The 14,723-nt window shown below is 57.1% G+C and overlaps 5 protein-coding genes across 5 annotated transcripts; all 5 read left to right on the forward strand.

The window, feature by feature from the left end:
- Positions 1–24: 24 nt before the first annotated feature.
- P152DRAFT_28143 (nitrogen permease regulator 2) lies at positions 25–1,883 on the forward strand. The gene is made up of 3 exons (XM_033674922.1): positions 25–164; positions 212–724; positions 778–1,883. Exons 1-3 carry the CDS (start codon positions 122–124, stop codon positions 1,764–1,766), a joined length of 1,545 nt encoding a protein of 514 aa, XP_033533836.1. The 5' UTR covers positions 25–121; the 3' UTR covers positions 1,767–1,883.
- Positions 1,884–2,020: 137 nt separating this feature from the next.
- On the forward strand, positions 2,021–3,659 carry P152DRAFT_397609 (Scramblase-domain-containing protein; the record flags this gene model as incomplete). Its single annotated transcript, XM_033676418.1, has 3 exons — positions 2,021–2,539; positions 2,592–3,213; positions 3,295–3,659. 3 exons carry the CDS (start codon positions 2,021–2,023, stop codon positions 3,657–3,659), a joined length of 1,506 nt encoding a protein of 501 aa, XP_033533837.1.
- Positions 3,660–3,840: 181 nt separating this feature from the next.
- On the forward strand, positions 3,841–5,117 carry P152DRAFT_458606 (ubiquitin-conjugating enzyme). The gene is made up of 2 exons (XM_033679502.1): positions 3,841–4,328; positions 4,429–5,117. Exons 1-2 carry the CDS (start codon positions 4,085–4,087, stop codon positions 4,680–4,682), a joined length of 498 nt encoding a protein of 165 aa, XP_033533838.1. The 5' UTR covers positions 3,841–4,084; the 3' UTR covers positions 4,683–5,117.
- Positions 5,118–6,002: 885 nt separating this feature from the next.
- P152DRAFT_397454 (uncharacterized protein) lies at positions 6,003–7,324 on the forward strand (the record flags this gene model as incomplete). Its single annotated transcript, XM_033676411.1, has 2 exons — positions 6,003–7,131; positions 7,197–7,324. The coding sequence occupies 2 exons, from the start codon at positions 6,003–6,005 to the stop codon at positions 7,322–7,324; spliced, it is 1,257 nt and encodes a 418-aa protein (XP_033533839.1).
- Positions 7,325–8,684: 1,360 nt separating this feature from the next.
- On the forward strand, positions 8,685–14,594 carry P152DRAFT_28189 (uncharacterized protein). The gene is made up of 8 exons (XM_033674928.1): positions 8,685–8,924; positions 8,995–9,068; positions 9,140–9,747; positions 9,796–9,896; positions 10,002–10,638; positions 10,693–11,166; positions 11,698–13,800; positions 13,850–14,594. The coding sequence occupies exons 1-8, from the start codon at positions 8,830–8,832 to the stop codon at positions 14,417–14,419; spliced, it is 4,662 nt and encodes a 1,553-aa protein (XP_033533840.1). The 5' UTR covers positions 8,685–8,829; the 3' UTR covers positions 14,420–14,594.
- The last annotated feature ends 129 nt before the right edge of the window (positions 14,595–14,723 follow it).

The following is a 14,723-nucleotide window of genomic DNA, read 5'->3' on the forward strand; positions in this document are numbered from 1 at the left end:
ATTGTCAGGGAAAGATAAGACTAACGATTATACCCGCTGACCTTGTCATACCATGTAGAAATGCGGGAGATTCTCAGTTTCTACACCGCGCAAAGGTTCTCCTTGAGTCAGCAACATCACGATGATCAAGGCAGTCTTCTTCACGAGGTTCCATGAGACCAAAGGTGATTAACCCTAAATCATAATATTTTTAAAAGTCTGACTTTGCCAGGCTCTCGCGTTCTTCATCAAGTCCCAGCTGGGGCCATTGTCCCATTCACCGACTCCCCTTCCGCGTCGTTCATCAATGGCGAAAACCACCCGCCTCCATCGCCTCGCCAGGCACCATTATTTGACTTCAACTCCATCTCAGAGTACATCATCCCGCGCCCCCCCTTCTGCGACCGGCCGCTCACCATCTGCATCAACAAACTGCGGATCGTCAGCCATCCGGTGTGCATCGATGACCTGGCGCGATATGACCGGAAGATCTACATCTTCAACTTCGCGGTCGTCATCGAGGAGGATGTGGAGATGAGCGGGTACGTCAGCGTGGTGCGGAAGTTGGCGCGGCTGTTTCGGAACCTGGAGGAGATGAATGGGTTCTTGTCGAAGGAGGAGGAGGTGGTGGAGGAGTCGGATCGGAGCGGGTTGGCGGGGAGAAGAGGGAGGGGGAAGGTGTATGCGCTTTGTGAGATGATTATGGAAGATCTGAACAATTATTGCGAGTGCATGATACCCATAGGTCAGGAATCCCCTTCAACTGAGTTTATAGCAACCCCTACTAACCGTATGCAGATGACGCCAATACCGTCAATCTAAAGCTCTTCCCTCCACAACCACCCCCACCTCCTGTCCCGTCCTACGTCGTCCCCCTACTCACCATCACGCTCCCCCATCAGACGATTTCTACTGACCTAACCCTCCTCCGTATCCTCCCCTCCATCAACGGCATCAACAGCGTCGCTCGCATCGCCGATCTCGCGGACGTCGATCTCTCTCTTACCCGCAAAGCTATCCAGCATCTCCTGTACTACGGCTGCGTCCTCCTACTAGACATCTTCCAATTCGGCGCCACCTACGCGCCCACCTCAGAGATCTCCTCCCTCGTCGAGGACGACGACATGGTTCAAGAAGGCATCAATTACATCACCGTCCCGGACCCCGACTCCCTCTCCTTCCCCAGCCGGATCAACTCCTCCGATCGACTCAGTCCCTCCCGCAGCGGCAGTGACGCCGACTCCACCGCCCCCAGCTCCCCACCGCACGGTCAGCCTTCACTCTTCGACCCGAACGGAATCTCCAAGCCGTTAGACCCCACAATGCTCATCCAGCTGTACACCTCGCTGGGCCAGGGCAAGACGCTGCGCACGTGGGTCGTGGAGCACGAAGAGCTCCTCCGTGGTCTCGACGTCCGCCGCCTGATCACCTTCGGCATCATCAAGGGGTTCCTCTACCGCGTGCACAAATACGTCGTCGCGACTGGCGCGTCGGGGCGGGGGGAGTGGGGCAACGGCCGGGGAGGACGGGCGTATGCACAGACCGCGCTGGATGCAATCGACAGTCGGGCGACGAGTGTGGTGAGGGGGTTCGCGACGCCGGGGGGCACTCGGGAGAATGGGCACGGAGGGGCGGCAGGGAGTTTGGGGATGGGGTTGCCGTTGGCGAAGTATGTGGATGGGACGCATTGCTTGGATGAGACTTGCACAGAGTTGAGGATGGGGGAGAAGGAGGTGATGGGAAGGTTGAGGGAGGCGTTTGGGGAGATTGTGGTTATACATCGGTGATGTACCTGGTTTACAATTGGAAGGCTTTCACTTTCGAGAGAATGAGTATCGGTCCTGATTAGTATTGTAGTGGTGCTGGAATCATGCTGGCAGGCTGGTTAACAGGTATTGTTCCTGCACGCCTTATCGATAAGAAGCTTCGACGTAGATCTTCTGTGGCAAGGGAAAGTTAATGACCAGTTCCATCCATTCCAATTTCGCTTTCTAATTAATACAACCAGCAAGCTGTCACAATGTCTCTACCATCAAGATGGATGTTCCGAATATCACGGCTGGCTTCAACCCAAGCACCCTCACTAGCATCCCGACGTATCCGACCTCGACCCTTTCTCCCTTCACCGACTGTCACCCGAACCCTAACATCCACCCCACCAAGGCGTCAACAGCCTCCAACTGATGACCCAAGCAAAACAGAGCCGAAACCCTCCCTCTCCGACGCCCTCCGCGATGATGCCTCCTCGGGGCAATCCCGCCTCCTCGGCACTGTCCACACGCACTACACCCCCCACGGCGTCCTGCAACCGGACCACCCAGCGGCCAGAATCCTCGAGAACTCCTCGATCGTCATCCAACGGCAGCTGGAGATGATGAACGTGGTGTTGGGGTTCGAGCAGGCGAACGAGTACGTGATCCATGATCCGGAGGGGAACCATATCGGGTATATCCTCGAGACGGGGGGCGGGATCGGGAAGGGGATCACGCGGCAGATGATGCGGACGCATCGGAGTTTTACGTCGCATATTTTGGATCGGACAGGGAAGGAAGTTCTGCGGGTAGGGCCTACGCCAACACTCATACATTGAACAGATGCTAATCCGCTGCTAGATCCACCGACCCATCAAACTCATCAAATCCCGCATCTCCATCCACGACGCCTTCACCCCCTCTGACCCCTCCCTCCCCGGCCCCGACCCCACTACCACATCCCTCACCCCCGGCCAACACCTCACCTCCCCCCAAATCTCCCCCTCCCCCCTCTCCTCCCTGCCCATCATCGGCGAAGCCCAATCCGAATGGGCGCCTCTCCGCCGCAAATACCATCTCTTCCACCACCACTCGGCGCCCGCAGGGCCCGGCGAGTTCGCGCAGTTCGCTTCTATCAACGAGGCGTTCCTCTCATGGAGCTTCATGCTGCGCGACGAGGACGGGCGGGTGATCGGCAACGTCGACCGGAATTGGGCGGGGTTAGGACGGGAGTTCCTCACGGATACAGGCGTGTATGTGTTACGCATGGACGCTGCTGCGGAGGAGGCGGCCGCAGGCACGGCGCAGGAGGGAGTAGAGAAGTCGGGGCCGCCCGCAGACGTGCCGACGCTGTCGCTGGATCAGCGCGCCATCATGCTCGCGACAGCGGTGAGCATCGACTTCGACTACTTCTCGCGGAGTCGTGGCGGGTTCATGCCATTTCCGATGTTCTGGGGGTCGTCGGAGGCGGGCACGGTGGGGGGTGCGGCTGGTGGTGCTGCGGGCGCGGCGGGCGCGGGTGAGGCGGCGACGGGGGCGGTGGTGGGGGCGGGGGCGCGAGGAGTTGGAGGGGTTGGAGGGGCGGCGGGGGGGATGGGAGAGGGGGCTATGATGGGAGCGGGAGGGGCGGCAGTGTATGAGACGATGCAGGGAGGGCGGGGGGCGGGAGGGGTGGCGGCAGCGGAGCAGGGGAACGCGCCGCCGGGACAAACGTTTGATGATGCGAGTCCGCAGGGCGGGCAGGACGGAGAGAGTAGTCTGTGGGCGGATGATCCACCGGATCAGAACGTGCAGGATCCGTGGGGGGAGAAGAGTGATCCTTGGTCGGGTCAGGATGACCCGTATCAGCAGCAGGATGGAGGAGAGAGCGGGGAATCGGGTGGTGGTGAAGGGGGATTCTCGTTCTGGGATTTCTTCGGGGACGAGTGACCGATCATCGAGTCGGGTTGTATCATCATGTAGATTACTATATACCTTATAGAGGATTGGCTACTCCCAATATTTTTTGACAATGCGGCGATTCGAGGGAGAGCTCCGCTGCGCATGGGGGGGGATATCAATTCAGTCAAGCTGGGTGTATAAATCTTGGCGTTTTGAGATATCCCACCATCTCCATTCTCCAGCGATCACAGTCGGGTACTCCGGATGTAAGTTGCATCTCCAAAGTCGACCTTTACTCTTTAAAGTTTAATCATCGAACCCCAATTCTCCACCGAAAGCGGCCGCTCCCGAGCAGTATATGTACCTATAACCTAACGACCAATCTGAACGACCTGTCCTCTTCCCACACCAAACCTCCATCCCACCATCCACCTCCTCCAAACCCCCCTCACCCCCTCACCACCACCGCCACCATGTCCTCCGTCGCCCAAAAACGCCTCCTCTCCGAATACAAGACCCTCACGAACGAGCCGCCCGAAGGCATCACGGCCGGCCCCGTCAACGAGGACGACATCTTCGTCTGGGAGGCGCTCATCCAAGGGCCCGAGGGCACGCCGTTCGAGGGTGGCGTGTTTCCCGCGGAGCTGAAGTTTCCCAAGGACTATCCGCTCGCGCCGCCGACAATGAAGTTTACGTGTGATATGTGGCATCCGAATGGTATGAGTACAAGGGGTTTCTACCGTCGGCTGTCCGATTGCTGGGCACCACCGCTTCTGTACAACAGGTTCGAGGAGCGCATAGCTAACTTCCGTCTCAGTCTACGCCAACGGCATGGTCTGCATCTCGATCCTCCACGCGCCGGGCGACGATCCCAACCACTACGAGCACGCGTCGGAGCGGTGGTCGCCGATCCAGTCGGTGGAGAAGATCCTGATCTCGGTCATGTCGATGCTGGCGGAGCCGAATGACGAGTCGCCGGCGAACGTGGACGCGGCGCGCATGTGGCGCGAGCGGCGGGAGGAGTATGTGGGTATTGTGAGGGCGAATGTGAGGAAGGGGTTAGGGCTTTGAGGGGAGGGAGGGGAGGGGGTGCTGGGGGGAGGACGAGGTTTGGGGTGGATTTATGGTCGAGATGCATTTGCGGAAGGCGTTTGTGGACGGTTAGTGGAGCGTTCAACATACATATCATAGAGCTTGTCCAAGGCATATATCACTGGTCCTGTTCTACGACGGAGTACCTACCTATTAGTCAGTCTCATTAGGTAGCTGGCCTGCTGCTGTGCCGGTGCAGACTGTAGACGGTAGACTGTAGACTGTACTCCGTAGACTGTGGACACTAGCTAGACTGTAGACTCCTGTCGTCCAACCAAGGGACGGCTTACAAGTTACAACGGCATATCCTTACCCAATATGGAATAATGCCTGACATGAGATTAAACAAAGATCTAGATACGGAACACACAGGCATCCCTCTCCCTGGCACAGCAGTACCTCTCTACTCAGCTAGTAAATAAGAAAAGTAAGAGAATTGGGATTGGATAGGCATCCCGATTCTCATCAGAAAAGGGGCTTTGCCGCCTGTGCGCTACCAGTCTGCAACAGACTTACAGTGCTTACTACTGTCACTAAACTAGTTCTATTAGTTACTGGTAAGTGGTATCAGTTATGGGTAATGGAATCCTGGAGTCCTAGTGATCCCGAGCACGGAGTACGCAGTACTAGGGATCCGCCCTCGAGTGAGAACAGGGAGAATTCACGTTGCCATGGTGAGAATCGATGGGAGTCGACTCTTCAATCCACGAGAATACTCTAACTAGCGATAATTGAAGTCCAAATAGTAAAATCGATGGTAGGACCGTAGTCCGTAGGAGAGCTTAGGCCGTAGATCGTCCGTCCCAATTAATTAATAGCCCTGCACCAACGGAGCCACCAACGCCTCAGTCTTGAAACTCCAAGCTTTTAGACGTATTTCAGAAATTAAGCACTTCCATCCCCTTTTACGGCTTAGCTCGCTGCACCCAGGCGTGAATAAGTTCGACTCGGTGGTTCGTTGGAGCCGAATCGACGGAACGCAGGATCGGAAAATTTGATACCCGGGAATTCCATGATTAAATGACTGTGTAATCGCCTGCGGGCGTATCCTCAACTACGTTCCAAACATCGCCGCTGTCCCAAACCCCAATGCTAATGCTCCATCCTTCGAACGTCCACCCTCACCTCCAGATCTCCCATTCCTATTAACCCTCAGTGTCCTCGACGAACCCGTTCCATCACCGAACAATGGTCTAGCCTCCCTCCCTCGCCGGAGTTCGAATCCAGCGCTTCCTCGCGCATCTCCCTCCCTTCCTCGTTCAGCCCCGATCCCAAGCTGAGCGCTCCTCCACGAAACCGATGCTCTTCCCCCAGATCCGCGGGTCCGCGCCCCTCCGCGTTGGCAGCGCCTCCATCTACCCACACCACATCCTCGGCGTCGCCGTGCTCCTCGTGTTCCTCCTCGCCCTCAACTTTGTGCACGCGCCCCCCTCCTTCTCCGACCTGCGCTCGACCGTTGTGTCCGCAGAGGAACCCCCTGACGCAGGCGGGACGCTCCCCCGTTACTGGAGCGTAACGGGGAAGAACTTCGAGGGTGCGGCAGAGGGGTATCGCAAGCCTCGGGGGCTGAAGATCGTGGGGTTGGTGTTTTATGGAAGGCCGGCGAGCGTGTCGATCCTAGACTGCTACCTAAAGCGCAACCTGGCGGAGAACGGCGGGTTCCTGGACGAGGTGATTTTCTTGGCGCGGACGAACAACAAGGAGGACCTGGCGTGGCTGGACGGGCTGCTGGCGACGACGAAGGCGTACCGGAAGCAGCCGGTGGTGCCGTTGGGGCGGGACTACTCCAACGCCTACGACCTGTGCGAGGACGACGTCATGTATATCAAGATCGACGACGACGTCGTGTTCATCGAGGATAGCGCCATCCCTAGCATCGTGCAGACGCGCCTCGAACACCCGGAGTACTACGTCGTCTCCGCTAACATCATTAATCAACCCTCCCTCTCCTGGGTCCACCTCCACCTCGGCACCATCCGGCCCTACATGCCCGAACTGCACTCCCCCCCCGGCGTGAACCTCTCCGCCCTCGACCCCACCTGGCGCGCCTCCGACCTCCCCCACTGGACCGGCCCCGACAACTTCACCCTAACCGACACCTTCGCCCCCCCGTTCGCCGGGCACCGCTGGCTCCCCTGCTCCGAAGGCACGACGATCGACGGGATGCCGGCCAGCTCCACGACCTACGACGCGTTCAGCCCGACGCTGTTCCACTGGACGATCGCGGCGCAGCTGCACTACTCGTTCTTCGAGCACCTGGAGAACAACGAGCTGTGGCGGTATAAGTTCCAGATGTGGGACTATAAGTATCGGCGGATGGGGATTCAGTTCATCGCGATTATGGGGAGGGATATCAATGCGGGGAAGCCGCTGCATTGGGATGATGAGTTTTATTTCTCGGAGGAGATGCCGAAGCGGTTGAAGCGACGTATGTTCTCCTCTCCTTCCCTCACCTGGTCCTCCCGATGACCGAGAATACTGACCGCAACGCAGACGCCATAGTCGACGGCCGCGCCGTCGTCTCGCACTTCAGCTTCGGCCCCCAACGAGACGGCATTGCCATGTCTGACGCCCTCGACCGCTACCGGGCCTACGCGAACGAAAATATTTGCCCCCAATGAATTCCCAAATTCTTCCCCTCCTGTATTTCCTTAGTGTTCTCATCCTCTATAACCGTCCCCTTCGTCCGGAGCGTGGTGTTCAATGGCTTCGAGGTTTCCATGAATAGAAAGATCGAGCTGGGCGTTCCGGGGGGGTTTTTGTTTTGTTTTTTGTGTTGAGCTGCGACGGCGACGACGACGTGGTGATGTTAACTACTTGCTGTACCTGTATTGATTATTGATTGATGTGCCGGGTTCGATCACAGATTATCGGCTAGAGTAACGCGAATTTCGGGTGGGAAGGCAGAACAACCTCTCTCTCTCCCTGTAGAAGACATGCGAAAGAGATTTAATGACCTGAATTTCCGATTTCTCTTTCCGATATGTCTCGTGTGAAAACTCCCGGCCCGAAAGACCGGGATCCTCAGCCCCCCCCTTTGAAACCCATCGACGTGCTTAGCCGCTGATATATCCATCGCCGGGCTCCCTGTTCCCGATTACGAGGTCCCTCTAACCAAAGGAACACCACCGGCTTCGTACCATGTTCCCGCGTCGCCCGGATCGACAGCCACCTGCATCCAGCTGCACCACGCTCTGCTCCCAACGCAACGCATATCTTATCTATAAGACTGACCTAGTGAAGGCGAGAAAGAAAGAAGGGGACTCCATCATGTGCAACATCATCTAACAATCCGATAGGAATCCGTGGTATGGGGTTATTCATCATCAGGTTGCTAATACGGAGCCGTCCATTGGCTGCTTCATATTGATGGTGCCCCTGACGGCTGGACCACATGTTGCAGGGAGCAGATTCGGAATTGGTCAATTGAAACATCATCACTATTGATATTAAATATTATTCCTAGGGGACTGGTATATTTTTCTCGATGCATATTGGATTTGATGATTTCTTCGCTGTATACTCGTACTGCCATGGTCCATGGACATATATGTAGCTGGGATGTCCAGGAACCCAGTTGACTAGGTCATAGAGACATAGACCAGCTCCATCGGTCTTAAGCGGAGTTTGAGGGACGGAACATCGTGCACCCGACTCCGAGTCCAGTTACACGTGATCTCCTTGATCGACTCCGTGGTTCCTGCCTTCAGTTCAGTTGGTGGAGCTTGTCGCGATCCACTTTAGTGTGCGGATAACGCTGCGCTCTCTGCTGTGGTGCGTTCTCGGTGCTGCACGTAAACTCAATCTCGTCATCTCAATCACTCCTCCGGCTTGAGCTATTTCATTTTCACAGGACCCCAAAGCTACCAGTTGTTGCCTTCCATCCCCTCCATCGCCCGACTCGCCATATCCTGCAAAGTGGACATGCTTTGACCGTCGGGGCCCGGATCCGTTCCGCGACTGCGAGCTCCCAGCCAACAGGTGACAAGTGCTTCACGCCCCTACAAAGCGCTTTTCACCCGCCCTCTGCGACCCTCGCCAGCATCTCGACCGCTAGATCGAGGCTAAGATCAGCTCATGTCATTTACGATCATCTTAGGAACCATTTATCTACGCCCGTGACAAGATGAATCCTTCCAGCCGAGAGGGTTGGTCCGTCAACCCGCCTCCGAGTGCGAATGAGGCGCAACCGCCCAATTCAAGACCGATGGGTCCCTTTGGGTGAGTCGATAGGAGGCCATGGTTGGGTCACTGACAATAGGATACATTTGCTGACGGTGAATTTTGATAGGAGTGCCGGCGCATCGCAGCAACAATCACCGCCATCGTCCGCTCAGCAAGGACCTCCCACCCTACCTCCTCCAGGTATGATCTGCATTCATCCGATGATGAAATACTTGTCCACAAGTTCTAACCTTTCACTTTCCACAATGCAGGCTCATCGTATTTTCAACCGAGCAATAGCCTGCCACCGCTTTCCAACCTCGCGAGTGTCCAAGGGTCACCGGGCCGACCGCAAAGCTACAACCAAGAGGCGCCGTCCGGAAATCAAGGCCTCGGACAACCGTTAACCAGCTACTCGCTCCCTCGCATCGATCAAGCCGTTCAACAGCACGCCGTCCCACCGAACATCCCAGATCGCGAACGAGAACGGGATCGCGACCCACAGAGGGACCCGCGTGACGCGGACATGGCCGACCGCCATATGGAGGACGTCTCCATGCGCGATGCCGAACAGCAGCGGGACCGCGAATTGCGCGAGCGGCAGCAACGCGAACTACATCAGCCGGTCGCCGTGCCGCCGCATGTGCGCAGCATCCATGGTCCGAACGGGCTGCTCGGCAACGCGGCTCCTGGCAATGCGGGCAACGCTGCATCGACGCCCATCCCCAACTCTGCGCCTCCGAGCGTGTATCCCGGCTCGCATATTGCCGCGTCTGCGCCGCCCTCTCAACAGCAGGCGTTGTCGGTCATGGCTGCGTATCCGCCTAACCTGCAGCAGGTGGCCGGAATGGGAGGGCAAGGGCAACAGCCTATTCTTAATGTATGTTGGTTCTAGGAATTTTTGTTAGGGAAGGCTAACCGGTCCTAGGATGCCCTCAGCTACTTAGATCAAGTCAAGGTCCAGTTCGTCGATAATCCAGACGTGTATAATCGCTTCTTGGACATCATGAAGGACTTTAAGAGTGGAGCGTAAGTGATCCTGCCTGTGGATACTGATAATTCATGTGAAATGAGTCTTCTCTGGTGTTTTCTGTTTATTCTAGAATAATTACTGACATGTGCTTCTTCACATAGCATCGACACACCTGGAGTCATCGATCGCGTATCCAACCTCTTCGCTGGCAACGCGAATCTTATCCAAGGTTTCAATACCTTTCTTCCTCCCGGTTACAAGATCGAGTGCGGCACAAGCGAAGATCCCAACGCCATCCGTGTCACAACTCCTATGGGAACCACTGTGTCTACCATGCCTCAACCACGGCCAGCTGCAGACCAAAGACAAGTTTCTATGAACGGTGCCGGCCCGGTGCAGAACGACCGACAATATTACGACAGCCGAACGCCCGGAAACGCATGGCAAGGTCCCCCCGGCAGCGCACCGGAAAACGCGTACAGTCCAAACGGCCCCCCCGCTGCAGCGGCTGCGTTTGGTGCTCCTGGTGGAGCAAACGCAAATGTCGCAGCCGTTGATCCGCAACGCGAACAGCAAAATATCGCTGCGACTCCCGCACAAGATGCGAGGCAACTGCAAACTACCCCTGGGACTGGAGCATTTGGGAGACCGAATGTGCTCTCGCCTCCGAGAGCCATGGCTACACCTGTGGCAGCACAACAGATGAACGGGTTGGCCATGCAGCAAGGCGGAGTTGGTTCCGAGCGGAGGGGCCCGGTAGAGTTCAACCACGCCATCAGCTATGTCAATAAGATCAAGGTAAGCCAACCTCGCCCTCCCAAATTCCGACGACGGCAACACTAACCTCCCCAGAATCGTTTCGCCACCCAACCCGACATCTATAAGCAATTCCTCGAAATCCTCCAAACCTACCAACGCGAATCCAAGCCCATCCAGGACGTCTACGCCCAAGTCACCAAGCTCTTCGAAACCGCCCCGGACCTCCTCGAGGATTTCAAGCAGTTCCTTCCCGAGTCCGCTGCCCACGCCCGTGCCGCCGCCGCTGCGAAGGCCGCTGCCGACGAGCAGGCCCCCGTGAGCAACATTCGCGGGGAGCAGGCATACCCCGCCGGTGCGACGCCGTTTCCTGTCCAGCAGCAGACGCCGCGCGCCGAGCAGGGTAGGCTGCCGCCGGTGGGGAACTTTGCGCCGACACCGAGTGCGAATCGGGATAATAAAAGGAAAAGGGGCGGGGTGCAGCCGGTGGGGACGGTGGCAGCTGGGCAGGTTAGTACGGTGCAGGAGACGGGAGGACGAGGTACTGGGGCGGCCGCTGGGTTGTCAAAGGTACGTTGTGACGACTTTCTTCTAACACTTGTCTTACAAGTCGCGACTCTTCTTCATTCGTTTGGTATCCCTCACTTTGAGCGTGTGATTCCTGCTGTTTCTGTTGAGCGCGCTTCATTGTCTTCTTGGCTGCTTGTTCTCGTCGCCTCTTTTGTCACTCCTGGCCCGGTATTTGGGCTAAGTCCGGATACTCATGTTCTTCTTTCGTTTTGCATTGCGTATAATCTCCCCCACTTCCAACCTGTCCATCACATATATGCTCTGCTCCACCCGCTGTATACCCTCCCCCCACCCCCGAATCGGCTTGAGTCATCCCAATGCCTCCGAAATCTACCAAAAGATCGAGACGCCTAAGCCTGAGGTCCGAAACCCTTCTTGCAGGAGTCAAGAAGCTCAAATGCTATGTCTCACAACGAGCTTCTCGTTTAAACGCTGCCATCAGCTACTCATCGCTATGCGGACTGTTACATGACCTAAAGCTGGAGTTACATTCATTTGGAGGCGCAATTCGCTAACTCGGCTCCCTCGCAGAAAACCAAGCAAGCGCAGCCTGTCAGAGCTGCCGAGCCGTCAGCACCAGACGTCGCCCCAAGCCTCGTCCCAACTCTTCCTACGCCGCTTCCACCGACCAGCAAGGAATCCGATCAAGAGTACCAGCAGCTGTTCGAGCGGGTCAAGAAGTACCTGAATAACAAGACCCAGATGAACGAGTTCCTCAAACTTTGCTTGCTATGGAGCCGCGATGTTCTCGACACGGTGTTGTTTATCCATCGCGCGCATAGTTTCATCGGTGGCAACCCAGACTTGTTCAACCTGTTGAAACGCGCAGTCAGGTATGATGAGTGGAAGCGGATTTCGGACAGCACGAAAGGCAGCAGCAACGCCGTCATGGGTGCGAGAGCAGACCTGAACCGATGCCGTGGCCTTGGACCTAGCTATCGACTCGTTCCGCTGCAGGTTACCACTGTACCCTGCGAGGGCCGAGATAATCTCTGTCGTGAAGTGCTCAATGACCATTGGACATCCCATCCAACGTGGGCGTCCGAAGAATCGGGGTTCGTGGCGCACAAGAAGAACTCGTTCGAAGAACTGCTGCACCGCATCGAGGAGGAACGCCACGATTATGACTCGAATATCGAAGCGTTGGGCCGGACCGTTCAACTGCTCGAGCCCATTGCTCAGCACATCCGCCAGCTTCCACACGATCAGCGACATTCCTTCGTCCTTCCGCCGGGGCTGGGTGGACAGTCGCAGACCATCTACAAGCGCGTGATCATGAAGTTGTACGGACGCGAGACCGGCGCGAAGGTGATCGACCATCTCTTCAAAGAGCCGTGGAAGGTCGTCGGCCCGCTGTTGCTCCGCCTCAAGCAGAAGTTCGAGGACTGGAACAACGCGCGGTACGAGTGGAATAAGATCTGGCTGGATCTCACCAGCAAGAACTTCTGGAAGAGCCTGGACCATCAGAGTGCCGAGCAGAAGAAAGACAAGCGCGTGTTCCAGCCGAAGACGCTCCTGAATGATATCACGACTATCTACGACGAGCATCGGCGCCGCGCAACCGTCCATGGGATCAAGATCCCGGCGTATCAGTACAAGTTCTCCTTCACCGAAGCCGAGGTGGTGCTGGACGTCGCGTATCTGGTCGTCGTGTACGCGGAGACGAACAACCAGCTCGAAGCGCTGAAAGTGGAGACCTTCATGAAGGAGTTCCTCACGACTTTCTTCGACTATGATAAGCAGCGCTTCGAAGCGCGCATGGCCGCGCGACGCGAGAACCGCGCGAACAACGGCGTCACCGCCGATAGTCCTGACAACAAGGACGAGCAGCCTCCGCGGACGGCTCGCTCCAGAAACACCGAGCTGCTTCGCAAAGCCGTGGATCCGCGTCGTGCGGAGAAAGCGGCTGGCGAGCGCGACGAAAGTCCTGCGTCGGCGAGCCAGGCGACGTCGCCGAACGAGTCCTCGGCGCCCGACGACGATGTGGTCGAAACGAGCGAACAGCCGCCCGCGGAGGAGAGCGAGGTGGAGAACGCGATGAGCGCGGAGAAGTGGCTGAACACGCCGGACGGGCAGCTTCCGGCGGCGATGGACAAGAACACGCCGTACGTGCGCAAGATCTTTGACCTATACTGCAACCAGAACTTCTACTTCTTCTTCCGATGCTTCAATACGCTGTACGAGCGGCTGTGCAACATCCGGAATGATGAGGCCGAGGCGCGGCGGCAGGTCACGCATATGGAGCAGAATCTGGTCGCGAAGGACCTCAAGGTGTTCGAGAAGCTGGCGGCGGATTACTGGGAAGACATCTCAGAGACGGCGAACTTCTACGAGCAGGTGGTCTTCATGCTCGAGCAGCAGCTCGTGGGCGACCTGCCGATGTCGGACATCGAGGATACCCTGCGGCGGTTCTACATGCAGCACGGCTGGCAGCTGTACAACTTCGAGAAGCTCATTTCGAACTTGCACAAGTACGCGGCGACAGTGGCCGATACTGATGGGAAGGACAAGGAGATCTGGAACTCGTTCAAGAAGGACCGGGCAAAGGTGGAAACGACGGCAGGGGAGCAGCTGGCGTACCGGACCCATGTCGAGAAGCAAATCAAAGAAGGCGAGCTCTTCTGTATATCATGGGTAAGTTATCTTTTTATTCGAATTCGTCCATACCATCTAACCCAACCAGAACACCGCCGACGAATCCGCCGGCGTCAAGATCGTCAAAACCGGCGACCTCACCTTCAACATGTCCGCCCTCAGCGAAGAAGGCCGCTTCGCCTTCTACATCCATGCCTTCTGCACCCTCAAGCCCACCGAAGGCGTCGACGTCGGCCGCGTCGCCTTCCCCCTCCTCCACCGCAGCCTCCCCCCCGACCTCGTCGAGCACGAGCGCGCCTACACCGACCGCATCCGCCGCGCCCGCATCCAGGAATCCCTCCAGGTCCACCTCAAGTCCGAGGACTATCATCTGCAGTTCAAGCCGCTAGGCGAGGAGTCGACTTTCCCGGGCGTCGCTGTGCCGTCCAGCGACGCGGGCGAGGGCGAGACGTATGTCCCATCGATGTATACGCCCGGGTTCGATGCGCCGCGGCTCGCGGACCCGGGGCGCGAGCGGCTGATTCTGAATGCGCGATGGATGAAGGATCTGAGCACTGATGACGTCGGGGCGAGGAAGAAGGCGTTTCAGGATAAGATCGAGGGGCGGGTGGATGCGGAGGCGGAGGCGCAGGATGTGGAGATGGCGGATGCGGAGTGAGGAGTGGATGAGAATCGTGCGTCCGGAGTCTGCGATCTATGAGTCGGGAGGTGAACAGTTCCTGCATTTTCGAGATATTCCTTTCATCCTTTCATCATCGCGATACGGCGTTCCGGGGCGGGCGGCAGACCTTTGTCGATGGGGTGAGGTAAACCGACATGCTCGGTTCATTGATGCCGAGACGATCCGCCGAAACCGTCGATGGAAGATGCGATTGTTATACATGCCGCACGAATGGGACACTCATGCAATACACGTAGAATGGACGGATGAGGATCGACTCTCATGTATCAGTATTTTTCTT

The sequence above is a fragment of the Eremomyces bilateralis genome (assembly GCF_010015585.1).
Source record: "Eremomyces bilateralis CBS 781.70 unplaced genomic scaffold P152scaffold_10, whole genome shotgun sequence".
Classification (NCBI taxonomy): domain Eukaryota; kingdom Fungi; phylum Ascomycota; class Dothideomycetes; order Eremomycetales; family Eremomycetaceae; genus Eremomyces; species Eremomyces bilateralis.